Source organism: Callorhinus ursinus, unplaced genomic scaffold (genome assembly GCF_003265705.2).
Source record: "Callorhinus ursinus isolate GAN/ISIS: 27379988/994484 unplaced genomic scaffold, GSC_fseal_2.0 scaffold21, whole genome shotgun sequence".
NCBI lineage: Eukaryota > Metazoa > Chordata > Mammalia > Carnivora > Otariidae > Callorhinus > Callorhinus ursinus.
The window spans coordinates 5,097,380-5,125,216 of record NW_027397083.1 but is presented as its reverse complement, the minus strand read 5'-3'; the positions used below and the strand labels follow the sequence as shown (position 1 = coordinate 5,125,216).

The window sequence follows — 27,837 nt, the reverse complement described above, 5'->3', positions numbered from 1 at the left end:
TGGGGATGTCGCAGAGAAGACATGGTCCCTACTCTCTAGGAAGTCTAAATTCTCAGATGTTAAGAGTTCAGCCTGCAGCATTGCCCCAAATACAGAATCCTCAGGCCCACACCCAAATACCTGATGCAATTCATGTTGGTGGGCCTAGAATCTGCATTTCTTTCAGTCTCCCCGGGTGACTGATGAGTGTGATCAGGAAGCTTTTTTTTTTTTTTAAAGATTTTATTTATTTATTTGACAGAGACACAGCGAGAGAGGGAATGCAAGCAGGGGGCGTGGGAGAGGGAGAAGCAGGCTTCCTGCTGAGCAGGAGCCCGATGCAGGGCTCCATCCCAGGACTCTGGGATCATGACCTGAGCCAAAGGCAGACACTTAACAACTGAGCCACCCAAGCACCCTGATCAGGAACCATTTTGGTGGAGGGCTATCAGTCAAGGCGTTTGGAGGAAGTCTCTTAAACCAGGCAAATCTGAAGCCTCCATCTGCTCAGTATGTGGCTTGAGGCTTGATTGAGCTTTAAGCTGTAACAAAATAATGAGGACATCTGTCAGACACACCTGAACCCAAATAACAGTTCCATCCTTCCATAGCTGAGTGACCTCAGGCAAATTATTTAACCTCCGTAAGACTCGGTTTTCCCATTTGTAAAATGGGAAGAATCGTAGTGCTTCCCACGTGAGAATAAACATCAGTGCTTAGCAGTGTGTCTCTGCACGCAATAAATACTAGATATTATTAAATTAATTAAAACTGCCTCTAGGTAGGTAATTACAGCGAGGGACTGGAGACAAGGTATAGAAAGCACCTTACGCACTGCCTGGCTCGCGGTGGTCGGCATTCAATACATGGCTATTATCATTACTATCATCCTTACGTTCATTTCGATTCTAGGCTTATCCTCCCTGCAAGCCGTACCCACCACACAATCTTATCGTCCCAATAGAAATCACGGATGAAGCTACAGACTCATGGCTCCAAATTGTGGGCTTACTGTCATACCCCTAGTGCCTGCCCCAGCATGAAAGAGGTTTTCTCAGGGCCTTCCAGAAGGATGTGCAAGCAACAAGCAGGTCAGCAGGAGTGGGGACCTCAACTCCCTGCTTTTCGGGGGAGCCAGGCATAGCCCCGGGCCATTTGCCCGGCACCAAGGATCCGAGAACTGTGCAGCCCAGGGCTGCTAGGAGGCCGGAAGGAAGAGGCAGTGTCGCTGTTGATAACTACATTTTCAAGTGTTCCGTGGATGGAGTGGTTACCATGGTGATGCTGATGGCTCTGAGCAGAGCTACAGCCTCTCTTGAGTTGTGAGTCAGGTTCAGCTTTATTTATTTAAAAAGAAAACCAACGCCCTGACCTGTGAAGGACAAAGCAACACTCAGGTAGAGGCTGGGGCGTCCACTGAGGGCGGGGGTGATTCATCATGCCCGCTCGCCGGCCACCCGTGTCCTGACGTCAGTCAGCCCAGCTGGCTACCGGGCCTGGAAAAGTCCACAGAGGTAAGTGGGGGAGGCCGGCATTTCAAACTGGCCCAGGAGAGGAAGCACAAAGGGAAGCCACACGGCCAGGCCAGTCGGAAACCTCTTAATAGGAAGCAGATCCCATTTGCTCAGCTCTGGCCCGAGGGCCAGACTCCTCCAGGGGACGCTTCCCCACCCTGGTATGGCAGGCCTCAGGGCCCCAGGAGTGAGGCAAGTGAGGGCCAGGGTCTGGCCCGTGCTGGCTGACCCACCCCCCTACCCCTGGTGTGTATACACCAGCAGTACCCTGGGTGGGGGGGTTCTCCCTGGGGCGATGGAGCCCCTTTGACCAGAACCCCTGAAGGGGAAGAGGTAATCATAATAGCACCTACTCACAGGGTAGCTCTGAGGATGAAATGGCGATAATATTTGCAAATGTTTAACGTAGAGCTGGGCTGGCATATAGTCAGCCCTGGGTAACTGTGGGCTATTGTTAACTTTTGTTCAGGCCCTTATCTTCCCCCTCCTGGATAGAACCTCAAAAGCCTCCTAACTCCACTGGCTGGCTCTAGTCTTACTCACCTCCGATCTATTGTCCACACCACAGCAGAGCGGTTTATTGAAAATGCATCCCGATCGTGCTATTTTTTTTTAAGATTTTATTTATTTATTTGAGAGAGAGAATGAGAGATAGAGAGCACGAGAGGGAAGAGGGTCAGAGGGAGAGGCAGACTCCCTGCTGAGCAGGGAGCCCGATGTGGGACTCGATCCCGGGACTCCAGGATCATGACCTGAGCCGAAGGCAGTCGCTCAACCAACTGAGCCACCCAGGCGCCCCCTGATCATGCTGTTTTTCTCCCCCCAGAATCTGCCAGTGTTTCCATTTACCTGCAGGGTAGCTCTTAGAATTCCTTGGAGGGGCCTAGGCCTTGAATGATCTAGCCCTTGGCTGCCCTCTCCAGCCCTGTCGCTCACCACGCCCCCCTGGCCTTGATAAGTTTTGGCCAGTACCGCAGTGTCAGCACTCTTTCTGGGCAAAGGGGATAGTATGCCAAAGATCCCGGAGGTACGACAGAAAGGGCAAACACCTGCTTATCCTCCCAAGACCCACATCAAGGAGCCCATGTACCAGGAAATCTCCCTGTCCTCCCCTCGGATGCAGAGCTGGTTACTCCCTCCTCTGAGCAACTTGACATTGCAATTCTTGCGACCCACGCCTGTGACACCTTTCAGCTTCTTGAGGGCAGCACTGATGCTCAATAATATCTGTATGCCCAGAACATACGACAATACCCTAACATTCACAAGGGAGGACTGTGAATGAATGAAGGAATGAATGAAGACAAAAATCTCATTTCTAGAAAAGGAAACTGAGGCCCAGATAGGAGGAGTGACTTGGTTCAAACAAAGTCCCGAAACCCTCTAGCTCCAGGCCCTTCCCGTTCCAGAGACCAGGGACCATCCATCTGTTCATCCATCCATCGCTTACTAAGCACCAATCATCCAGCAGATACCGTGTTGCTCCCTGGAGTAGCCCTGGCCCCCAGGCGCCCACAGACAGGTGGGATAGAACGGCAGGTAGTCGGACAATTCCCTCACTTTTCGCTATGAGCCGGGACAGAGGATGTAGGAGCTATGGGAATTCCAGAGACTATGATATGGACAGAGGTAGAGGGAGGCCCTCTGTGTCTGTGTCTTCCACCCCCTCTGCCCCAGCTCTGGAGCCCAAGTTCCCACAGACAGCCAGACCAAGGCAACTGCCCTCCAGGGGCTATTAACACAGGTAAACAGACATATATACATAGGAACACACATACCTAAGTCGGGTGACATGGATATACATGCCTGGCCCCGTAGGCAGGACACAGTCACAAGGACACATGTGCACCCCTCAGCGATCACGTCAAGAGCCATCAGGGAGCAAGGACAGATGAAATCAGTCCGCAGAGCATTTTTGGACACTTCACACCACCCCTCGCCCTTCTGCACACCAGGTCTCCTGGATTCCCCACCCCATGTGGTCCTCTGGGCAAGACAGATATATTGTTCTCTCCCCCATTTCCAGATGGACAAACTGAGACTCAGAGAGAAAACTGACTTGCCCACCCCCCACCACCACCTGGTCAGTGGAAGTTCTGGAACTGACCCGTCATTCCCCAGGCATTTGCTAGCATTTAGTCTGTGCCAGGCCTTCTGCGGGGCACAGGGGATGCCGAGGTAAATGAGCCACAGCCCCAGGCTCTTGTGGGAGATGACAGCCTTGTCCATCTCCAAGGTTTGAACGTCAGTGTCACCACCGACTAGCCGGGTGAGCCTGAGCTAGGTGTTAGCCTCTGCAACTTAGTCCCAGTCTCTGATTCAAAATATAGGGGCACCTGAGTGGCTCAGTCGGTTAAGCATCTGCCTTCGGCTTGGGTCATGTTCCCAGGGTCCTGGGATCAAGTCCCACATAGGACTCCCTGCTTAGGGGGAAGTCTGCTTCTCCCTCTCCCTCCGCCTGCCGCTTGGCCTGCTTCTGCAGTCTCTCTCTCTCTCTCTGTCAAATAAATAAATAAAATCTTAAAAAAAAAACAACATAAATTAGATCAAACCCTCCCATCACACTCAGCAGTACCCCGCATGACCCAGCTCCCGCTCCCTTACCCAGCTCTCTTCCTATCACTGTCCACCACTGGCCTCCTGGCTGTGCCCGCAGCAAAACAAGGACCTCCCACCTCCAAACTTTGCACCTTCTCTTCCCTCTCCCGGACACGGTGTCCCCCAGATAGTTAAAGAGCAAACTCCCTCCTGCTGCCCACGTCTCTGTGTCTTCACACGGGAGGACACCACTGAGTCCAAAATCATGGCCCTATATTTTTCTTGAAAGTACTGTCTTCATGTTATATGACATGATACTATGTGTATTTGACCATTTGTTTAGACCTACTAGTACAGAAGGGGAGGAATGTGCACACTGTGTTTACTACTACACCCTCAGGGCCTAGAACAGTGCCTGGCGCATAGTAGGAACTCAGTAAATTTTTACGAACAGGAATGTATCAATCATCCTGTTTCCTCCCCTTTAAAATGATACCTATAGCACAAAGCTATAAGGATTAATTATGTTATAAATGGAAGATGCTTAACCTGGTGCCTGGCACTTCATGGGCACACCATAATGCTGTTATTTTTTTGCTATTGCTGTGATCATTGGGGAGTTGATGGGGGAGCAGTGGGGGAGACAGGTGTAAGAATAAATCACACAGTGTGGTAACAACGCTCTTGCTTCTGAGTCCAGCCCTCCAGCTTGGGGCCCAGGTAGCAGCCCCTTCATGTGCCTGAAGATCAGGTACCAAAGCTCTTACCCTCTTGCCTGCAGGGGTCACCCTCAGGGTCTCGCCCCGATGGCCAGGAGACCTCTGGGCCCCGCCTGGGCTGGGGGCAGTGGGCAGAGGGCAGAGTCCAGGCCAGGCCTCAGAAACCCTTGATTCCACCCCCACCCCACTCCCCCCCCCCACAGCAAGCCCCACATCAAAGCCAATCTCAGAGGGGCGAGGCCTCAAGATAAATGGAAGATTAAAGAAGGCGAGGTCTCCACAGGCCACAGGGAGAGGCAGCAGGCAGGCGACCACAGAGGGGGGGGGGGCCCTGACACAGCCCTGGCAGCAGCCATCTTGGGGGGCAAGAGGCAGGACGGGGGCCCAAGCCTAGGCAGTGGAGTGGGGGATGGGTAGCTCAGCCTAGGGCTGGTGAAGGGGGGGGGCCCTCCCCAGCATTACACTTTGGCCTGTCCCTCCAGTGAGTGCCTACTCCTTAACCCTTTCCCAGCCAGGCAGCAGGGAGGCGCATCGGAGGAACCCCCAGGCCTCTCTTCAAGAGAGTTTCTTTGGTCATTGGGTTCGGTCATTGGGGTTTGCTCCCTCCAGCAAAGGAGCCTGTAATGAAGACCTCCTGGTCCCAGTTTTCCTCCCCAGGAAGGTCTGTAATTAGTGCAGGAGGCGAGGCTGGGGAGGCTCAGACAATGTCATTTGAACCAGGATGAGACAGGGCTCAATTGCTAGTCTGCACATTTTTTTTTCCTGGTGCCATTTCATATACAAAACTCCAGCAAGCTTAACCCTTTCCTGGCTGGGCTCTGATGCTGGGGTTTCAGCCTGGCACATCACCCATTCCAGTGCCCAAGTGTGCCCGTCTCACCTGCCCCCCATGCACGCCCCAATGCAGGGGAGCCGTGATCTCCAGCTTCCCTAACAGCCAACACGCCATCTGACAATCCATCATCCAACGAGCCCTTTGGAGAGGGGGCCCAGAGGAAAGTCTACCATCTTGCCATCAAGGAGATTACAATCCTCAGGGCAGTGGAGGAATGCAAACCAGCAACAGGTGGTAAAGCGATGCAAGACAGGATAGAATGAGACGGTGAGGACCAGCAAGGGGCAGGGAAGGAAGTCGCATGCAGGAAGCATTCTGTAAATATGTACTGAGAGAGCCATCTTCCTGGAGCAGAGCATTTCGGCAATCAGGGTGTGAGGGCCGAACCCACAAGGAGAAGGGAGGCAGGCAAAGCCTTAGCAGCTCTGAGCCAGCCCCAGATGGAGACAAATGTCAGAGTCTACTGGGAGGCAGAGGCTGTTGCTTCCTCTCTCCTGTGCCCTGAAGCACTCATTCTGAATCCCTGAACTACAGTTCATCTCACACTGCCGTACAACCTGTCTGATTACAGATCTGAGACCCCACTGGACTTTGAACAACTTAAGGGCTTTGTCTCTTCACCTCTGGTCTCTGATGCCTAAGCACAGAGCCTAGCACTCAAGAGGTACTCAATAAATGCTCGTTGATAAAATGACTGATTTTGGATGGGAGGGTGGAGGTGTGGGGAAGAATCTACCTCTACAGCCTTTCCCAGAGGGGATGCCAATTGTGGCCTTACTACCCCTATAAATCATAGCACAATCTCCCTAACATGTAAAGAGCTTCTAAAAATCAATAAGACAAGACCGACCACTAATTTTTAAAAGGTCAAAGAATATGAACAGAGTCTACAGAAAAGGAAACATACAGTGTTCTAGGGCATCTAAAATGACTCTCAGCCTCACTAATAGAAGAGAAATGCAAGCTGGAAACCATTCAAAAGTTTACTAATATCCTCTATTTGAAAGACTGTAGAGAAATCAGCACTGTCGTATATTGCTGCTTAGGTGTGTAAATTGATATGAACTAGTTGACAATATCTATTGACATTACAAATGCACATTCTCTTTGACCCAGTAATCCCACGCCTGAGAATTTACCCTACAGATATACAGTGCTTGAACAAGGCTATCATTACTGCATTGTTTGTGATAGTTAAAACCTGGAAAGAATCCAAATGTCCATCATTTGGGGACAGGTAAATAAATTAAGGTACAGTCATACAATGGGTAGCTATGCGCTATTAAAAAAAAAAAAGAATGAGGAAGTTCTCTATGTCCTAATATAGGCAGATCTCCAAAACAGATAAAATAGGGGGAAAAAGATATAGAACAATGCATATAATAATCCTCTTTTCAGTCAAAAAAGAGAAAGAGATGGGGCACCTGGGAGCTCCATTGGTTAAGTGTCCAACTCTTGATTTCGGCTTAGGTTATGATGTCAGGGTCGTAAGATCGAGCCCTGCGTCGGGCTCCACACTGAGCATGGAGCGTGCCTAGGATTCTGTGTCTCCCTCTGCCCCTCCCCCCCACTCTCTTTCTCTCTCTCTCTCTCTCTCTAAAAATTATATAGATACATATGCATACATACACACAAACATACACACCCCAAAGAAGATGCCCAAGGAAGTAATCAAATTGATTATATGTTGGTTAAAGGGTGGGCACGTAGTAGTGAGGATGGAGGATATAGGGACGGGAGGATTACCTCTCATTGTATTCCTTTTTTTATGTTTTGAGTCACATGACATATTATCTATTCAACAAATTAAAAAAGACAAAAAAAAAAAAAACAACAACCCTCAAAAGCCATCTGCCTGGATATTGGGGGTTCTAGGCTTTTTCCCAAGTTGCTAGGTAGAAAGGATCTCACCTCAGCTGGCAGCCCCTCCTTCACTTTCCCTCCCCAGGCCCTGACATATTTTCCTGAGGCCTTGGGTCCCAGTCTGGGGTGGCTGTCATCCCAAGCGGTACTTTCTGTAAGCGCAGACTATGACATCAGACCAAGTCACTGTGTGAGCCTCAGGAAAACAGGATAATCCTGGCATCTTCCTCCAAGGGGTGTGATAAGGCTTAAATGAGGCTTAAATAAGAAAAGGCATAGGAAATGCTTAGCATAAATCCAGAAATGTGATAAATGTTATTGTATAAATGTACCAGACCCACTGTTCATGTTTTTTTGGTTTTTTTGCCAATATATCTGTCGGATTGTTGGTCTTTATCTTATTGATTTATAGGGGCAATTTATGGATTCAGAAGATCGAGATCCTCATGGCAAATTGGCAGAGCATTGAAGGGCCAGGGGACCATAATATATGGCAGTTTGTGAGAATCATTATTTCTATGATGATTTCTCCCCTGGGCCATGCATGCGAGTGTCTGCAGGCATCCCACATTAGAGGCCCCAGGGCTCATCTGGACAGGCCCAAGGGACGGAGTCTTTATTCATTGGCTCTGTGTCACTGTGTGGCTCTGCCAGTGTCCCCTGGGTTGCCAGAGACTGTCATTCTCCACTTCAGCTCTCAGAATAACATCCCCTTCCACTCTCGATTAGACTTATCCTTTGTGCCTTCCCCAGAGGTCCCCAGGTTTGTGGAACACATGTGGGGTGCCCGCTTGTGTAAGGACTGAATTCACTAATGGATAAGTTAAGACCAACCCTGGGAATCCCTAAGTTTTCATGCAGGGGCTCCCCAGGGGAGACAGACTCCAGATGGACAGGCCTGAAGGGGTGCAGCAAGGGATCAGGGCCCAGAACACACACCATTGGAGCCCCTTACCCTGATCCTTGGATCCTTGGTGCTTGCTTGCCATAGAGCTGAGAAAAAATGTGGCTCCCCTGGGCCCACATCCATTCATTTTCTTCAGGGAATTAGTCCGCCCTTCAATTCTGGAGGCTCCAGAAGAAATGTTCCTCAGAGCATCTGGAATATATATTTGCTCTCACTGGTGATTGCCAAGGCCAGCTCTGCTGGTTTTCTGTTTGTTCTGCTCAGCCATGGGAGCTGGGGCTGTCCCTGAGGATGGGGGATGCCTATGGCCCCCAAAGTCCTCTCTCTCTCTGCATGACATGGGATGGGAGCCCCGATGTGGACCTGCTCTTCAAGCAGAGGAGCCTGGATGAGGGCCACCGAGAGTTAATGGTTTGAGTCTACAAAGCCCCCAGGCTCCTTCCAATGCCCCAGAAAGCCCCCAATTACTGGGCAACTTGTCCAGTCCTAGAGTCCCGTACAGTGGAAAGATTAAGTCAAACAGACCCAAGATCAAATTCCCACTCTCTTGCTTAATAGCTGTGTGACCCTGGACAAATAACATAACCTCTCTGAGCCTCACCTTCTTCATCTAAAAAAGTAAAAATATTTTTGTATTTATACCTTATCTTACTTCAGGGTATATTAAAGACATTTGGGAAACCCTGCAGACAATGGAATTAGACAGCTTTTAATAGAGGAAAAAGGATACAGAGAAAGGGGGATAAAGACCTAAGATGAAGCCAGGGCCACAGTCAGTTTGTGAAGTGCACCACCCGTGAGATCCTCTTGCAAGAGGTGTGCCCCAGCAAATTCACCTCTGAGCTTCCTGACAGCCCAAATAAAGGAAATTCAATGAGACACAAAATCCAAAATGGCCATGAGATTCAAAATAGACCCACCGCTCAGAAGCAACCAGCTTTTCTATGCCCTGAAGTCAACGAAGCTCTCTCCCCTGGACCTTCCAAAGGGGGCCAGTCGGGGAGGAGGAGTGTGAACACAGTGAAGATGAGGCTATCTTCTAGGGCTTTTGTGTGTTTGAAATAGAATAAAATGCCTGACAGCAACCCTTAGGGCGGCCAGCACATAGTAGGTGCTTAATATGTCCTTCCTCCCTCCCTCTGTCCCTCCCTCCCTTCCTTCCTTCCTTCCTTCCTTCCTTCCTTCCTTCCTTCCTTCCTTCCCTCCTTCCTTCCTTCCTTCCCTCCTTCCTTCCTTCCTTCCCTCCTTCCTTCCTTCCTTCCCTCCTTCCTTCCTTCCTTCCTTCCTCCCTTCCTTCCTTCCTTCCTTCCTTCCTTCCTTCCTTCCTTCCTTCCTTTCTTCCTTCCCCTCCCTTCCCTTCCTTCCTTCCTTCCTCTTCAGGCCTCTGTCTCCTCCCAGGTAAGGAGTATCTGTGAGATCTTTTGTGCATACAGCCATCAGCTCTTCAATCCTTCGGCACACGCTAATTAAATACTTATTATGTACCAGGCTCTGGGGAAGGCCAATGCGGGAACTGCCCTAAACCTCACTAGATTCTTTCCTGCTGTCCTCGGATCCTTGGTCTCAGAAGTTCTCTCCCTCCCCCCACCACCCACCCTTTTGGGTCTCAGCGCTCTGCCTCCCCTGGAACAGGCCTATAAACCCCAGGGAACCCCACTCTTGTGGCTTGCCCCTCATTTCCCACATAGCTTCAGGCTGCTCCCTCCTACCACCACATTCATGGAGCTCGGCCACGTGCAAAAGCACAATTAATATTCCACTCAGTCTCCCCCAGCCCTGCTGCCTATTGGAAGAAGATGGAAACCAGATTGGCGGCCGCACGCGCTGGCATGGATGTGCACGGAGGGGTGGGCCCACCCCTAGGTGTGAGCTGGCGCTTTCTCCCCCGAGGCTCGCACGTGGGCACGAATGGCAGAAGCTCCCCCCCCACCCCCAGGTCGGTCCGCACCTCCAGACACAGAATCAGCCCCCCGAGCGGCATGAGCAGGCATGGTCACACGGCCGCAGACTGCACACTCAGCTCCTGGCCAATCGACGCCCAGAGAACACAGGGGCTCCTCACACACAAAGCCCACATTTGCTTTCTGGACAGAGGGAGACAGAATCATAGCAGCTCAGGGCTGGTAGGATGGAATCTGAGCGATCATCCTGTCCCAAACCCTCATTTTACAGAAAAGAATCTGAAGGCCTGGCTTAACCTTGAGCGTTATCAGTCCCTGCTAACCTGAACACGCCTGGGTGCATTTTAGCAAAGCTTTGGATTGAAATGCCCGATGCTTGGGCGCCTGGGTGGCTCAGTTGGTTGAGCGACTGCCTTCGGCTCAGGTCATGATCCTGGAGTCCTGGGATCGAGTCCCACATTGGGCTCCCTGCTCAGCGGGGAGTCTGCTTCTCCCTCTGACCCTCTTCCCTCTCATGCTCTCTGTCTCTCATTCTCTCTCTCAAATAAATAAATAAAATCTTTAAATGCCTGATGCTGCCTCTGTGCTTTTCTGCTGATGGGCCACTTCGGCCTCGCCAGCCTTGGAGGTTGGGGAAACTGAGGTATAGGGGCTAGGCTGGGGGTGAACTTGGCAAGTGCGCAGATAATGGGCAGGGTCCAGCCTCTGAACTTTCCTCGCTCAGTCCCCGACTTCCAGCTCTGCCAGGCCTAGGTGGGGCAGGATTTGCAACATGAGGGCTCACGGAGGCAAGAGGAGGGCCTGGCTTGGTTGATTTTTCTCCCCTGCCTTCTGACTTAGAAAGCAAAGGGGCTGGAGGCTGGATGCCTGAGTGTACGTATGTCTCTGGGGTTGGGGCCAGTGGCCTGAGTTATAGAGGCATCTAGAAGCAGAGCTGGTACAGGTGATTCGAGGTAGAGGAAAGGAGGGTGAGTTCAGAGCAGGACTGAGCAAAGCAGGAAGCGGGTGGAGCTGTTCCCCGGGCGGCAGGCCGACAGAGGGCCAAGGGGCGGGCCTGCCTCCGGTCCGAAGATGGGACACTAGAACAGAAATTCAGGGAAAGCGAAGGTAAGATAATTACCAGGAAAAGTTGCTGGAAGAGAGGCAAGTGTTTTCTTCGTCCTTAAGGAACTTCAGTCTTCAGAGAATTTGGAGAGGAAAAAAAATCTATCTTCAAGGTCCTTTTCCAAGGAAGGGTGGCTGGTGATTCACCAGCTGCTGAGGAAGGCCCTGGAAGGCCCTCCCCTCAGCTCCTGCCTCTCCCTAGTGAGCAAACCCAGTTCATCTGGGGTGAGTAGAAAGGGCCCTGGGTAGGAAGCCTGGAGGCCCAGATTTCAGCCCTATATCTGCCCCATTGAAGCTGGTGACCTAAGGCAAGCCTCCTATGCCCTAGGCCTTGATTTCCTGCAAAATAAAGGAGTGGTAAGTCATGAACTCTCTGAGCCTCCGTTTTCTCATCTGAGGATTGGGGATGATAATAAATCATGTTTCATCAAATCTAAGAATCAATATCATCAATTATATGATGCACCACTATATTATGTACCTTAACAAGGAAAAAACTACCTAACTATCCCATACCATCGATTATAAGACACATTCTGATTTCAGCGATGCTAAAACGTGCATCCCAGAATCAGTGAATATGATACTCATTTCACAAGCTTCCTCCAAGAATTAAATGCGATAATATAAGTATTTAGTGCCTGGCACAACGCAAGTACTCAATAGATTTCAGGTATTTTTATGGTTCAGGGTGGAGCAGGGAAGGAACCAAAGGCCCAGTGGATGGGGAAGAGGGAGAGCCTGGGTCTGAAGCCCACCCCCACCCACCTGGCAGGGTGCCACCCCAGGGACTCCACATCTAGCCCCAGCAGGGGACAGAGGGAGAACAGCTGTGCAGCCCATTTTAGGGAGCCAGAAGAGAACAAAGGGCCCCATCTGTGCCCCGGAAGTCAGCCTAATCTCCAGGATGAATATGTTTTCATTTCTCAGAAGTTCCTGTTAGAGTATGCCAAAGTGTTTTTCCCTTTACAATCCAGGCAAACAAGGCAGGTTTACTTTGGGTGACCTTCTCACCACCACCCAGGGCCTGCCTGCCGAGTGTAAATACCCAGCCTTGTACCCTTTTGGAGGCTCCGGGCGGGAGCCTGGAACATCGGAGTGCCAGGCTTCCTAAGGAGGCAGGCCCTTCACCCCTTCCCACCCGCACTCTCTGACAAGACCTGTCCCTGGTATAGGCACATTTAGAAGGTCCTTGGAGAGGACGGGACCCTATGCGTCATTAACACGTCTCCCATCACATAGATGTGAAAACTGAGACCCCAGAGAAGGACAGTGACTCTCCAGGGGTATCCAAGTGTGGCAGTCCCTATCCAAGCCCCCTCACCCTCAGATACACACACACCATCCCTACTCACAGCTCAGCCGGACAAGGAGCCCCTCTCTCCACCTGACCTTCAGAGTCTGGGACAGGCAGGAAGCTTATCTCTGTCCTTTCTCTCCTGTGTCTCACTGCTGGGTTGGGATGCCTTTATGCCTTTCACTTCACATCTGAAGCAGCAGCTGGAAAGCAACAACCAGATGTTGCTAAGCCCATAATAGAAGGGGCTACAGTCTGTGCTTTTCTTGACCTGGATTGTGGATGTTTGCAGAGCCAATTTTGGTCTCCTTCCCCTGACCCTTCAGATGTAGAGAAGGGGCCTGAGAGGGGCTGGGTTGTGGAACCAGGTCCAGGGACTGGTGGGGAGGGAGCAGACCCTCCCTGTTAAGAGAGAACCCAAACTTCAGACCCAGGGAGCTGTCTAACTTCCTCTCCCTGAAAATCGAAAATCAGTAAGAGAAGATGCAGAAGGGATGCCGTGCTCCGGAAGGCTTCAGGTGGGCCCTCTAATTTGAACTAGCACCACTCTTTTCAGTACTTGAATAGATCAGAGCCTCGAGCCCCTGTGTGATCCTAAGTATCAGGTTGGGGGAGGGCATCGGAGTTTCCCAAGCATCCTCTGGCTCCCACATCAATGCCTGCCCCTCCCACTTTTTCTCTCCTACTTACTGTTCCCTCTGTCTGGAATGCTTTTCCCACCATTTTGCTCCATTTTACCATTCAGTTCAAGCTTCCATTCTCAGCTCACACATCCCCTCTCCAGAGAGGGCTTCCTTCCCCCACTCGGTTGTATCAGACTACTTTATTTCCTTCGTGGTCCTCCCACTACCTGAAATCAGCTTCTTAAATTTTTTCTACCCATTCTTCCCTCATTGACTATGGAGGGAATATGGAAAATTCTTAATCACCGCTGTATCCCCAGTGCCTGGTCTAGGGACTGTTCATCATGCTCAGTAAAACTTGCAGAATGTGTGACTAAATCCCCCGCCATTCTCGTCTTTGCTGGACTTCGCCATCCCCTTCATCACAGAAACAAATGATCATGCTCCTACTACGTGCCAGGCTCTGCATGGCCCGTTCTCTCTTCTCTACTGCTCCCCACTCCCCCCCACCCCCAGGATTTTTCCTGGGAGATCCTGCCTCTCAGACTCCACAGGAGGTGCCGGAACCAGAATGTCTCCCCAGGATTATTTTCAATGGTTTCCTGGGGTGTTCACCTGGGTAAGAATCAGGAAAGAGAGGACACTCTAATCCTATTTATCTAAGACTATATAATCTTCCCCAATCACTTAAATGGTGCCTCTGTCTCTAATTACAGAGCCGGCTGGGAGGAACACAGGCACAATTTCCAGCCAACCTCAAGCAGAGGGACACTTTTGTTCCTCCTGGGGGCCTACAGGGACTCTAGCTTGGGGAGCTGGACCCCAGACACCTGCTACCTCAAGCTCACCCATCCCAGACTAGTGTGCTGGCCCAGCTGGACACTGCGCCCCCCACACCTTCCTGGAAAGGGATCAGCCACATTCTCGGTGTTGGAAGCTTCCCCAGTTGGCCAGATGTGAGGCATGTGGGAACACGCCCATGGTCTCAGCACCCTAATTCTACCTGTCACCTGTTTTGAGAGTCAACTGATTGCTTTTTGGCCCACCCTAGGGTTCAGAGTTGCACTGCTGGGTGAACCCTAGAGCACAGGCTATATTCTCAGCTTCTCAGAAGCAAATTCTCCAGGAGGCCTGGGAGCTAATAGTCATGTGACAGCCTGGAGGGTCAGAACCTTATTCTCCAAAACTCTGTCAACTGGGTCACGAGATGGAGGGAAAGCACGTGCCTGCCTCCCTGCCCCAGGCAAGCAAACAGCTTCTTTCTATCTCTGCCTCACGGTGTGTGCCCACCTTGGCACTGAGAGAGCAATTTCAGTGACATTCTGGCTTAACTGCAATGACATCTGTGCTTCATAAAGGCTTTTTGGTTCCTGAGCTAATTAAAAGCCCCAGACCAAGAGGACACACTTAATCCTATTAATGACTCCTGGGCAGGAACCCGGTGTGCTCAGCCCTCTGAGGGAGTACCTTTCTCACTCCCTCCATTTGTTCAGGTGCCTGGTGATTGTTTATCAGCCCTTTCAAGAGATTAAGCTGAACTCCTGAGCAGGCCACTTAGGTAATGGATCCTGGGGGCCTGGGAGTGTTCGGTGACCCTAGGGTGTGCAGCGAGCCACACCTAGCAAGCCCCATGGCCACTGTTCTTCAACGTCTTACTCTTCCGAGCCATTACAGGGACTGGACAACTGATGAGAAGAGGGGTCCTCGTCTCATTTCTCCTGTTCACTGGGCCCTTTCAACACACAAGAAAGCTGGATACACTCTTTGCCCTGAAGGATCTCAGAGTCCGGTGGGGTCAAAGACACGTGAGCAAACAATGACAGTAACACATTAGATGGGACACAATGGAGGTAAGCACACCGTGTCCCTCGAATGTCTAGGATGCTAACTGCTCCAGCCTGCAGACCAAGGAAGTCTCCCTGGAGGAGGAGACATGTGAAAAATCTCCCCACTGAGAGATCTGTTGAGGGGCCCATGAGACGGAATTGCCCCGCTTTGGATTTGGTTCAGGCTCTAGCATAAGGCTGGAAGCATGGAAATAATGGAATGGAAAAAGCTCCCACCTGAACTTATGGGAAAGTGGTTGGCAAAGCCTCAACAAGATGCCGAGGTTCCAGGAACACAGTTATCGCCGGCTTCAGGATAATTTTGCTTCAAGCCCCTACGTTGATCTTCCAGAGAACAGAGACTTTGGCAAGGAAGATTAGCTTGCAGATGTCTCTTTAAAAGAGGAGGGACCATTCCTCAGGCCGCTCCCTCTTCTCATTAATATGAAATTTATCGCGAATATTGATGTGGGGGCGTGGCGCCTCGGCCAGCTGGGCTAACCAGCCAGGGGTTCCCGGTTTCACAGAGAGGAAAGTGACAGAAGCCGTGCAGAGGGAGACGCAGAGAGAGCAGAGCGCCGGGCAGCCACCCAGTCTCGGGGGAGCTCTTAGCTCCCCCACCCCCGGCTCCCACCCTGTCCGGGGGGCTCCTGAAGCCCTCAGCCCCACTCCCAGGCTCCCCATGGAAGCCAGCTGTGCCCCGGGAGGAGCCGGAGGAGGAGGAGTCGGCTAAATGCTCGCGGTGCGCCCGGGGCCCCTGAGCCCAGCCAGCTCCGCGCCGCTGCCCTAAGGCCCCCGCGCCCCCGGCGCCCTCTACCCGGGGCCGCACCGCCTCCGCCCGCCCCTCCCCGGGGCTTTGCCCCGGGCCTGCCCCCGCCCGCTAGCCCACGCTCAGGCAGGAGCTCCGGGCCGGGCGCGCCGCCGCCCTGGAGTGAGGGAAGCCCAAGCAAAGGGGGTCTCCGGAGCCGGCCGCGATGGACGCCGTCTTGGAGCCCTTCCCCGCCGACAGGCTCTTCCCCGGATCCAGCTTCCTGGACTTGGGGGACCTGAACGAGTCGGATTTCCTCAACAATGCGGTAAGACGAAGGGTCTACGTCCCCCTTCCACCACTCCGCACCCCTCTTCGCGGCGCGCCTGCCTGACCCCCCTCCCCGGAAGGACCGGGCAGAAGCGGGGGAGGGGGGCTCGGTGGAGGGTCCCCGAGAGACACCGTTGAGAGCTCTGAGATTCGGAGACTAGATCCCTCGACACCTCCCTAGACCCCCAAACCCGGACCGGAGCCTCTGAGCTTGCGCTAGTGCGCACCCCTCCTGGGGGCTCCGTCCGCGGATACGTTGACCTCGGCTTTCTAAGGGAAGGGGACGTCGAGGCGTCGGGGCCAGCCGATCCCTGGATATGAGCCCGAGAGACACCAATCCTGCCCCCTCCCACGTCTTCTAGCCGTCGTCCACCCACCCCCGGGGTTCCCGGACGAGATTGGGCGCAAAGTGGCGGCGCCCCTTCCTGCGCCCCCTTTAGGACCTCCGTGGCTCCGCGACTGGTTCTCCGCTGGGGGGCGCACAGGGAAGTGTTCGGAAGACCAGGGACCCGACGCCCCTTGGGGGTTCTGAGCAGTACCCGGGTTCTGAGCCAGTCCCGGAAACTTAGGGGTGATGCCGCGGCCGCTCCGTGAGTTCCCCAGAGACGGACCTGACTCTCACGCTCAGATGGTCAGAGCAGCACAGGGTGATCTTTCAGGAGCGGGGGAGATCTTTCTCCCCATCTCCGTGTCTGTAGGTGTGTTCCTCTTTCCCTCACGTCTCCCTGACCTTGTCTCTCTCCCTGTGTCTTCGTGACTGTCTCTTGTCTCTGAGCTTGTCCTCTCTCTCTTCCCCTCCCTCCCTAAGGAAACGTGGCTTCTCTCTCTCCTTCCCTCCCTTCCTCCCTCTCTCAGGCTCAGCCCTAAAGCCCTGCTGGGGGGAGGGGCATGCGCTCCGCAACGCACGAAAGTATTTGGGTTCAGAAGGGCCTGCTGGGTTGAAATGTGGACAGCTCAGGAAATCTGGTGGGATGCCCCCCCCCTTGCAGTGAACTGCCCATCTCTCTCTCTCTCTCTCTACACACACACACCCCCACCCCACCCCCCACCCCCACACACCCCACCTAATGGGTCTCTGCTGGCTGGCCTCTGCCTCCTGGGACCACAGTAAACTTGGTCAGATAAGAGCCAAATGCACAGAGACTTCAAGGATTGGGCCTCTTGGACTTCCACTTCAGTTGTCCCAGGCTTCTAGACTGATGGTGGGGAAACAAGCCAAGGGCCAGGAACCTGACGGGGAGGCATGGGATGTGAGGTCTCCCAGCCCTCCATTAGGGAGATCTGGGTCACCCTGCTTACTGAGGATGGCCCCTGGTCCCAGTCAAAGGGAGCACACTTCTGCACACAGGCCAAGTGGAGGAGGGGAGAGGACTTGGGCTGGTAGTGGGGAGAGCAGTGGGGTGGGCTGGTCGTGGGGAGATGCCTCTGCTTGGGCATCACACTGTGAGCCTGGGCCTCTGCTTCTTCGTCTATAAAGTGGGGAGAGATTGGGTCAAGTCTTTCTAAGGATGGTCTGGCACAGATCCTAGGAATAAAGTGGCAGGGATTGGGGGTTCCGTACACCCCTCCTGGAGTTGGTAACAGGTACTGGTCAGAGGGAGAGGTATGTGTTGGAGCCTGTAGCCTTGCAGCCAAGTGCAGTGTAGAGCCCTCCCCACCACCACAGTGGGGTGCCCTCAGCTGAGTGGGGCTTTCTTCTGAATGAACTCTGCCGCCTACAGCCTCTTCCTGCTCCTCCATTCAGCCTTGTGTCCCCAGCTGCTCAGCTGGGCCTTGGTCCAGCGCAGGAAAGGAGGCAGGATTAGACAGTGGTATCCAGCCCTGGGACTGGGGAGGGAAAGCCCTGCTGGGGGCTGACCTTGAACTAGGCAGGACCAGGCCAGGCAGGGAAATAGGAAAGGATTTCTAAGAGGAGAGACCAAGAACTCCCAGGAGATTTGGTTCTTGGCTGTTCTGCTACCAGCCAGCTGGGCAGTTCAGACAGGTGGCTTTTCTTCCTCTGGGCCTTGGTTCCCTCATTTGAAAAATGTAGGTATAGATCTTTCCCCATAGTGGTGAGAAAATTAATTAAAACTTAATGGAGGAAAATGCCTGGCAGGTAAGTTTCTATAGTTAACTTGTTCCAGAAACTAGATGGGGTGGTGGTAACAACTATGCAGCAACAAGTTGCTGTGTGACCTTGAGCAAGTCACTTTCCTTCTCTGGTGCCTCCACTTAGATGTTGAAGATCCCTTACAGCTGGGACCACATACCAACCCTACCCCAGCTCCCTCTTCATTCTGCATGAGGGTAGGGAAATGTTTCCAAGGTAAGGATGGGAAGGGATAGGGTCTGTGTGTTTCTCAGTCTAGAAGATGGAGAACAGGCTATTCACTGTCCTGCTTAAAAATCCAGATGAAGGCCATAACGTCATGTGGAAAATGTGTTTGCTCTGTTGCTCCATGCAAAAAGCAAGAACCCAAAATTCTGGTGCTCACCCTGGACACAACTCTGTAAGAAATACACATTTGCTTGGACAGAGACAGAATGAGTATGCAATTCAAGTCAAGTGTGCTTGGAGGGGTCAGGGATGCTTTCCTTTTACCTTCTATGAAGATACCTTCATGCTGTTCCCAGCTGATCCGTGTGATTCTCGGAGACACCCCTCAGGAGGGGCTGTGCTTCCTGCCAGATGTGCGGGACTTCTACTCCCTCTCCCTCCCCCACCCTCCCACAGTTCCTGATGTGACCCGGGGAGAGCCTTTGTCCCCTGTGTCCTGTGATCCTTCAGCCCCTGGGCAGCTATGAGAGAGGGTCTGGTGCTCAGGAACCTGGGATAAAGGACCAGAGGGAGAACAGGTTGCGTCTCCAGATAGAGAGAGTAGGTCCATGTGCCTCTTGCTGCCTTCTGGCGAAGGAGAAGGGATGACTCTAGTTTCTCTAGAGAGAAATGGCTTTGGATCCCAGAGATGCCCCAACTGGGAGGGTGTGGGGAAGAGGAGGAGGAGGAAGGGGAGTGCTATTTTCTCAGATGGGAGCAGCAGGAAGCTGCAAGGATGTTTGCCCAGTATATTCGTTTACCTCCCAGCAGTTGGGGAGGCCAGGTGTGAGAATGACTAGGGCCCAGGGACCAGCCCAGGGGAAGGGAGGTGTGGGGGCTAAACCAGGCCTGCAGCCCAGCTTCTCTGGAGCTAAATAGGGAAACAGAGAACCACCACCACCACCACCACCACCACCACCACCACCACCCCAGCCCTGGGGGATTAGGGAGATTAGAGAAGTATGTGCATTTGGGTGTTCCTATGTCTGTGTGTGGGCCTTTAACAGCCCCTAAAAGGGGAAGCAGGCGCGCGTGTGTGTGTGTGTGTGTGTGTGTGTGTGTGTGTGTGTGTGTGTGTGTCTTTAAATTCTCACCAACAGGAAAGAGGACCTAAGTAAGGGCCAAGGCACTCCGGTCTCAGAGTAGAACCCCCTAGAAAACGATCAACGGGGAAGCCAAAATCTCAGGGCTCCAACTCGGGAAGGGAAATCTCCCCAGACACCTGGTCCTCCTCCAAAACATTGAGTCTGTTTTGGGGCAGGGGTCTTTTGTTTTGTTTTTGCTTCCCCCACTGGGATACAAGCTCCTTGAGGCAGGAGTTTATCTGTCTTGTTTGCTGCGATATCCCCAGGGCCCAGTACAGTGCTTGACACAGAGTAGGCCTCAACCAAGGATGGCTAAATGGGCCTAGCCCAGACCTCACATATTTTTAGGGAGGAGGAAAAAAGGGTCCTTTAGCCCCCAGCCATCAGGATCCTGCAGCCTGTACTGTCTCTGAGATTCAGGAAGGGATCGCCATGATTTCCAGTGAGTTGTCGCTGCCTTGAGCCATCCGCCTCCTATGGCAGGACCCCAGAGCCCCTGGACGAGGATAATGTATAATTAGTTGACCCACAGGAGATCTGAACTTGTGGCTTAGGCCTCATCTTTGAACATTAGCTCTAGGGCTTCCATCTTCCCCAGTCTTCTCTTGTTCAGGTTGCTCTGGGACTCCTGGATCCACATTCGCCCAGCTTCAAACGAAGTCTCTTTTAGTCCTGCCTTGGGGCCTTTGCCTGTGCTGTTCCTGACATCTAGAAGGCTTTCCCTCCAGTTCTCTCCATCCCATTCTCTTTAGTAGAAATGCTACCTCTTGAGAGCAGTCTCCTGACCACCTCAAGTGGGACCCCCTCTCATTTTCTGTTTCAGCCCTTTGATGTCTTCATAGCCCTCATTCCAGTGTAGAGCTCTGTTACTGGCTTAGTGTCCATCTCCTCCACTGAGAAAGCAAGTTCCACGAGAATAGGGACCCTGTCGGTTCTGTTCATGCCATAAACCTAGCCCAGTGCTGTGGCTATTAAGCACCAAAATAGGTGCTTAATATAGTAAAACTCCGGGGTGCCTGGGTGGCTCAGTTGTTAAGCGTCTGCCTTTGGCTCAGGTCATGATCCCAGGGTCCTGGGATGGAGCCCCACATCGGGCTCCCTGCTCCGCGGGAAGCCTGCTTCTCCCTCTCCCACTCCCCCTGCTTGTGTTCCCTCTCTCCCTGTGTCTGTCTCTGTCAAGTAAATAAATAAGATCTTTAAAAATATATATATATAGTAAAACTCCGTCATAAGAGAAGAAGCCAAGTCCAAAATTTTCAGTCCCGTAAAATGTGGAGTTATGTTATTTCAGGAGCAATGAAAAGCAGCGTTTTTCTGTTGGTCCATACTATCACAAAAAGCCCCAAAGTAGAGCTTGAGGGACCTTAACCACATGCAGCAGACCAAATTGAGAAAGCTCCAGAGAAGCACAATGCAGTCACTTCTTTACCAACTGCCCCGCCCCGAGATAAGAGTTTTGCCCACCTTTATTTGAGGTGGGCCCCACGCAGAGGACAGAGCCAAGTTTGGGTTGCCTTGTAGTGGACTTTGCCCCATCAAGGATTTACTGTATTTGTTGAGAAAATTACTTCAGACTAGAGCAGTCCCTGGAAGGGAAGGGGAGAATGTTTTTTAAAAGACAGGCCTGTGGGCGCCTGGGTGGCTCAGTCGTTAAGCGTCTGCCTTCGGCTCAGGTCATGATCCCAGGGTCCTGGGATCGAGTCCCACATCGGGCTCCCTGCTCAGCAGGAAGCCTGCTTCTCCCTCTCCCACTCACCCTGCTTGTGTTCCTGCTCTCACTGTCTCTCTCTGTCAAGTAAATAAATAAAATCTTTAAAAAAAAAAAAAAAAAAAAGACAGGCCTGAGCGTTCAACAAGTGTATTGCTCATTCCAGAAGGGGCCCTGGAGTTCTCAGGGTCCTGGCTTGGCCAGCCCTGAGGGTGATGGTGATGCTGGATTACACAAAAATGCTGTCTGTACCCCAAACTACGATGGGGTCCCTCTGGCTTCCCTGGACCAGCTGGGGCTTCGCTTGGTCGTTCTTCAGTACATGCATCCAGGCCTTTGACAAATGGGCACGGAAGGAGCCCCTTGCTGGTCACTATGCATAGAGACCTCAGCCACTGCCAGTGAGAGAGAGGCGAAGCTGTAGCAGCACCACGGGGCGCCCGAGGAGGAGCATCCAGCAAGATGGAGGTCACAGAAGGTTTCTTAGAGGAGGTGACCTGGCACACGCCCTCCCTCATGGCCCCATCCCTATTAGCAAAGGAGTTGCTGGAAGGCACTGTCTCTTTTGAGCCTATAGAGGTACCAGTGTCCCCCGTGCAGATAAGAAAGCAGAGTTTGGAAAGGAGGCAGGGGTCCCATGGAGAGAGTCTAGTTGGGGAGATAACCTCTCTCTCTCTCTGTCTCTCTCTGTCTCTCGTTCGGGTTTGCACTTTGCTCCCTAAGGCGAGGAAAGTTTGGACTCTCTGATATCAGAGGGGCCCCACCTTCATTCTCACCCACTGCCACCATTGGGGCACCATGGATGCCCGGAGCATTAGAAGCAGAGCCAGCATGTGGCCTGGCCTGTGAGAGCCGAGCAGAGGCCCCACGGCCCATCCCGTGCCCTGTCCTCAGACTCACTTTGGGATGCTGCTCCCCAGCCCACCTGGGAACTTGGACCTCCATTCTCTGTAGCTCCCAGGACTCCCCAGGAGGGTCTATTTACGCCTGGCCTGGCCTGGCTACTGTGCCAGGAGAAGAGAGGACCAAGGACACCCCCACCTTGTGTCTTCCCCTCCCCGTACCATGTGCCTCCTGCAAATCCCGGTACAGAGGCCCTCCCAGAGCATCCCTTTCTGGGACCTGGCTTGCCCCCGAACCTCCCTCAAGAAACCAGCTCCAGATGCTGGAGAACAAGCTGTTCTTCTGGAAGTCTCTGCGCTCCAGGGGGCAGGATAGAGGAGGAAGATTTGGGTGGAGTTAAGTCAAGACCATGAGCATTGCTCTGGCTGGAACACTGTGTAACCCCCTCAAGCAGACGAGGGGAAGTCAGAATAAGTGGCAGGACCCTTGACCAGGATGAGGGAGAAGGTAAGAGTGGGGGCGTCTGGTTCAGGAGAGGCTGGGAGGCACAAGAGATGGTCCAGAACTTTGACTGTCACAGAAAATAGGTCAAAGGCATCGATTTCTTTGGAATGTCAGAGTCTGATCTCCATGACCTGGACATACCATATCACCAACAAGGTCAGCTTGACAACTAGGGCAATAATGGGCTTCCCTGCTTCCAGCTTCGCTGTGCCTCCTCTTCCAACTCTCCTGGGACTGAGCCCTCACCGCAGCTTCCTTGGCCCTTGGCCCTTGGTTCTCGGCCCAGGCGCCATTTCACCCATCCCAGAGAGGCTGACACATCTGGGCTGGGCTGTGTGGTCCAGCATAACAGCTGGACAGCAGCAGCTGTCCCCCTTTTCCCCTTCCAAAAGGAAAACAAAAATGAAAGCAGCAGAGGAATAAGGCAGGCTCTTCAGGCCCTCACGGAGAGCCAGGAGGCAGTTGTAAAGCAGCCATTGAGAGGACCTGCTTCAGAGGCAGGCAGGCCTGAGCCTTTGCCCACTGTGTGCCCCTCTGCCTGGACTGTCCTCCCTTCTCCTCACCCCGTTTCCCGAAACTCACTGTGTGACCTCGGGCAAATCACTTCCCTTCTCTGGGCCTTGGCTTCCTCACTGCTGAACTAGACTGAGAATTCTTTGAGAGCAGGAACGTCAGACAATTATTTTTATCTGTTGCCTAGTTATAGCTATAGGGACTGAGTGCTGAGGAAATGCTTATTTATTGGATGGATGGATGGATGGATGGATGGATGGGTAGAAGGAAGGAAAACAAGGAAGGAGTGGAGAGGGGTGATGGATGGATAGACGGGTAGATGAACAGGTAGTGGAAGAAAGGACACGTCCACACTTCCAACTTTAATGATACTTTTTTTTAAAGTGGATTTTATTTTTTATTGAAATAGTGAATTTTAACCTAAATTCCACATCTACCTTTCTTTTTTTTTTTTTAAAGATTTATTTATTTATTATGAGAGAGAGAGAGTACATGAGAGCGGGAAGGGTTAGAGGGAGAAGCAGGCCCCTCGCCGAGCAGGGAGCCCAAGGCGGGACTCGATCCCGGGACTCCAGGATCATGACCTGAGCCGAAGGCAGTCGCTCAACCAACTGAGCCACCCAGGCACCCTCCACATCTACCTTTCAATTTACCATACTAGCCTTTTGTATCATAAAAGAATATATATGGTGCATGCATATGAATTATAAAGTATAATAAAATAGATACATGTGTACTCACTAGCCCCATTGAAGATCTAGGCCCAGCTCTGAGTATCTGGGTCTCTCAAAGCCACATGAGTTTGGGAGAGAGGTGTGCTAGGGACCCAGAATCCACTCCACTCTGGGCAGATTCTGAACAGGAATGTCCTGAGACCTGGTGCCTACTCCCAGACCCAACCTGAGCAGACAGCGAGTCCACAGGTCAGGTAGCTAATACCTCAAAAACATACCAGAGGTGGGGTGTGGTGGCCATTAGTGGTCTCCTTTAACGGCTCAGACCTGGGAGCAAATCTTGGCTCTCACCATTTGTCATCTGTGTGAACTTGGACAGTTGCCTGAACCTCTCCCAGCTGATTTTCCTCATCCACAAAGTATGACCATAGAACATAGGGTTCTTATGAGGATTCAGTTAGATAAGGCCTAGCACAGTGCCTGGCACCTAGTAAGGCCTCCATAAATCATAGTTATTGCCACTTGTTTTATTCTGATTATTGTTGTCATGGCCTGAAGGGAAGGTCCCCAGCATTGGCCAGTCCTTGGAGGAAGGTCCCACCTTCTCCATCCCTTTCATGAGCCCTGGTTGTAGAGATTTTATTTCCCTATCTGTCTGACCTCTTGGGAACTGGAAGGCTTTTTTGAGTAAAGACAAAAGATGCCAGACCCCCTTCTCAAGGCTTTTTCTGGGCTTCAGGAAGGGGATGGCCAGGGATGAGCTACATTGGGGCCCCAAATGGGGACCCATTTGCATGGAATTTGGGGCCATAGTTTGTACCTGGCTCTGTACTAGGTGTTGAGAATGGGGCAGCAGAAAATCAACCATTCCTTCAACAACCAGTGTTGTCCTGTTTGCTTAAGAGCACGAGCTCTGCATTCAGAGCTTGGGTTCAAATCCTGATTCAACCTCTTGCTAAATGAATGAACCTGGGAAAGCTACTCAACTTCCCTGTGCCTCAGTTTCCTCAACTTTAGATGAGGGTACTACCTTGTCTTCTGAAAGTTAAATGAGATACTACATGGAAGGAGCTACAACAGTGCCTGGGACATAAACATTAGCTATTATTATTATTATTTTCATTATTAGGCATACTATAGGCTAGGCCCTGTGTAAGGCCCAGCAGAGGGTTCAAGGATGAACTCCATACTGCATCCTACCCTCAAGGAGATAAAAGTTCAGAAGGAGAGATGGGTCTCATTGTGCCTCCTTAGAGTTCAAGGCATGATACTGACCAGTAACCCAACAATCTATAAGTGCTATTGCGGTTCAAGAGGGACATCAGGTGGTACAGGTGGGCGACCAAGGAAGGCTTCCTAGTGGAAGTGGCATTTTAGTTGGGCCTTAAGGGCTGATAGGAGTTGGAATGAAGAGATAAAGGGCAAAGGCATTCCAGACACAAGGAATGGTATAAGCAAAGGCCCTGGGGCAATGGAGCTCACAGCAGTTTGGAGGAGCTGGGAGTGGTCATCCAACTAGGATGGAGGGAAGAGAAAGATGAGGGTCTCCAACTACAGTGGTAAGTTGAGATGCATGTATAACAGACCTTGAATGTCATGCTTAGGAGCTGGGAGTTTTTTCATCAGGCAGGAGGGAGCCAATGATAGTTCTGAGCTGCACAAAGTCGTGGTCCCCGCAACTCTGAACTGTCTCAGTGCTAGGAGGTCTAGGGTTCATTAGGAATCTGCTGTCAGCCTGCCTGGATGCTGAGGGACCCTCCCCAAAGGGAGAGAGAACTGTGGGCCCTCCCTGAGTCCAGAGCAGCCTGAGGCAGTAGCTAAGCCCAGGTCCCTTCTCTTCTCTGACTCCTACCCTGTGCCCTGATGTGACTCTCACACTGGGCCAGGAGTACCAGTTCCCATCAGGCTCTTTTCATCCCCAACCCTCAGGCCAGGCTGACCTGGAGAGGCCCAAGGCAACTCCACCCTTGCAAAGGAACAGGCTTCCCTCTTCAGGGCTGAGAGCTCCAGCCTGAACCGCGTCCTTCCTCCTGGCCCAACCCCAGGGCCCTAACGGGGTTCCCCCACCCCTCCTACAGCTCAGGACCCTCCACTCTCAGGCAAGGCATGTTCCTGTAGGGCCCTGGGGGTCTAGAAGGATCTGAGCCCTCCTTCTGAGGCCAACCCAGCCTGGCACCCTCACCTCCTTGGCCCTCCCACCCATCTAGCTGGGATAAGATGCCCAGAGCCCCTTTCATCATCCTCCCAGAGAAGAGGCCCAGCCCTGCCCTCCGCTGCCCCAAGGCCTTCACCCCTTCCTCTCCCAGAGCTGCAAATCAGTTCCACATTTGGGATCTGGCATGTACTATCTGCTCAGAACTTACCCCTCCCAGTTAGCTCAGGCTCCCATCTCCCCCCACCCCACATGGTCAGCCCATGGGGTCTGCAGAAGGGGAAGGGCTCCTGCCTTCAGTGACCTCTTCAGAGGTCTGAGAGGGAGCCAGACTGCAGCCGGGTACCAGAGGGACCATGGACAGGAGGCCCTCCCAAGGAGAGATGAAAGAGAAAGGGTAGAGGGGGTGGGGCGAAGGCAGAGCTTGAGCAAGCATATGAGGGGATGAGGGGTTGGGGGTGGTGAGGGAAGGAGCGAGGTAGTTCCCAGCTCAGCACATTCCTGAGACATCTGGATGTGCTGGAAGAGCCCCAGCTGGCCCGCACGGCTGTAGCTCCAGCTTCTCTACTCTGTGATGTCAGGACCCAGCACTCCCCCTCCTTGCAGAGTCCCGCTGGCCTAAGGTCCACCTTGGGGCTGAGTGCGGGGGTCTCCTCCCCAGACCCTTCATCCTCAGTGAGCAAGAACGAGGCCGCTGAGGCCCTGGAGGAAACACCTGCCCCAGAGGAGGGCCTGGGCATGGTGGTAGGAAGCCCACACCAAAGATCCAGGGGTTTGCCCATGCGGCTGACTCAAGGAGATTCCTCTTTGAGGCTGATGCCAATCCCTCCCTTCTCCTTGGAAGGGAGATCGAGACAGAGGAAAGACTCTGGAAATGGCCGCTTCCCTCAAGCTGTGTGATCCTGAGCAAGTCCCCTCCCTTCCCTGGCTCTCCGTTTTCCTCTCTGTAATAATAATAATAGTAATAATACCAGCTCCAGGTCAGTGAGACCCTTCCACGCGTCCGGCATTGTGTCAAGCACTTTACAAATGTCATCCTTTATTGAAACCTCACAGCCAACGTAGTAGTTAGAGATCAGTACCCCTATTTTAGAGCCAAGACTGGGACTCGGAGAGGTTAAGAACGTTGCCCAAGGCTACACAGTAGGTAGCAGAGCCAGGATTAGAACTGGATCATCTGTCTGCCTCCCTTGCTCTTAACCATTGAAGTACATTGCCTCTGTCAGTAAAAGGGGATGGACCCAGTGATGCCAGAATTCTTTTCAGCTCAAAAATGGTGATGATTTTTTTTGGCTGTCGTGGGGCTCTTCAAGAAGGGCAGGGGCAGGCATTAGTCACACACTGGGTGGGGGGAGGAGAACAGAGGCAGCTGGCTTTGAAGCATCTGATGGGTCAGGAGTCTTTGGAGGTCCCCTCCCTTGGAGTCCCAGTGAGGTCCAAACCCCTGAGGCTAGAGCACAGCCTGATCCCCAGCCGAACCCAGGGGTCCCACACCTTTCCTGAAGGAAAGGAGTAAATACGGAGAGAGAATGCAGCTTCTTCCAAAAATAAAACCTGAGGACAACTCAGACAGGCCGGGACAGCTGAGGAAGCCAGGGGCCGAACCCTGAGTGCACTGGAGAGAGGGAAGAGGCCAAGGGAATTCCAGCCAGAGCCGGGTGGCAGGCTCCAGCTGAGGAGGGCCTTCCAGCTGGCCAGGGTCCGGGAGAGCGGCTTGGCTGGGTGGCCACGGGGCTCTGTTGCTACTCTTGGGCCTAGTCAAACCCTGGGGGCAGCTGCTACAGCACTGAGGGGGGGGGGGGGGGGACTATGGTCCCCAGGAACTGGTCTGTCTGGGGCTTAAGAACAAAAAGACCTTGGGAAAGAACAACCTGG

General features: G+C 52.6%; 1 protein-coding gene and 1 long non-coding RNA gene across 3 annotated transcripts in view; one reads left to right on the top strand and one right to left on the bottom strand.

Moving 5' to 3' along the window:
• Positions 1 to 250: 250 nt before the first annotated feature.
• Positions 251 to 15,443, bottom strand: LOC141374751 (uncharacterized). 2 transcript variants are annotated; one of them, XR_012381875.1, is made up of 3 exons: positions 15,344 to 15,443; positions 8,404 to 8,547; positions 251 to 521 (listed from the first exon to the last, which is right to left on the bottom strand). It is a non-coding gene; the product is annotated as an uncharacterized lncRNA (long non-coding RNA). The 2 variants fall into 2 exon arrangements; XR_012381874.1 differs by lacking the exon at positions 15,344 to 15,443 and adding an exon at positions 11,377 to 11,490.
• A 183-nt stretch (positions 15,444 to 15,626) lies between these two features.
• Positions 15,627 to 27,837, top strand: part of CREB3L1 (cAMP responsive element binding protein 3 like 1) — a 34,852-nt gene continuing 22,641 nt past the window's right edge. The window contains exon 1 of the mRNA XM_025879482.2: positions 15,627 to 16,182. Coding sequence (XP_025735267.2) covers positions 16,081 to 16,182 — 102 coding nt within the window. The 5' untranslated portion in view covers positions 15,627 to 16,080. The remainder of the gene's footprint in view (positions 16,183 to 27,837) is intronic.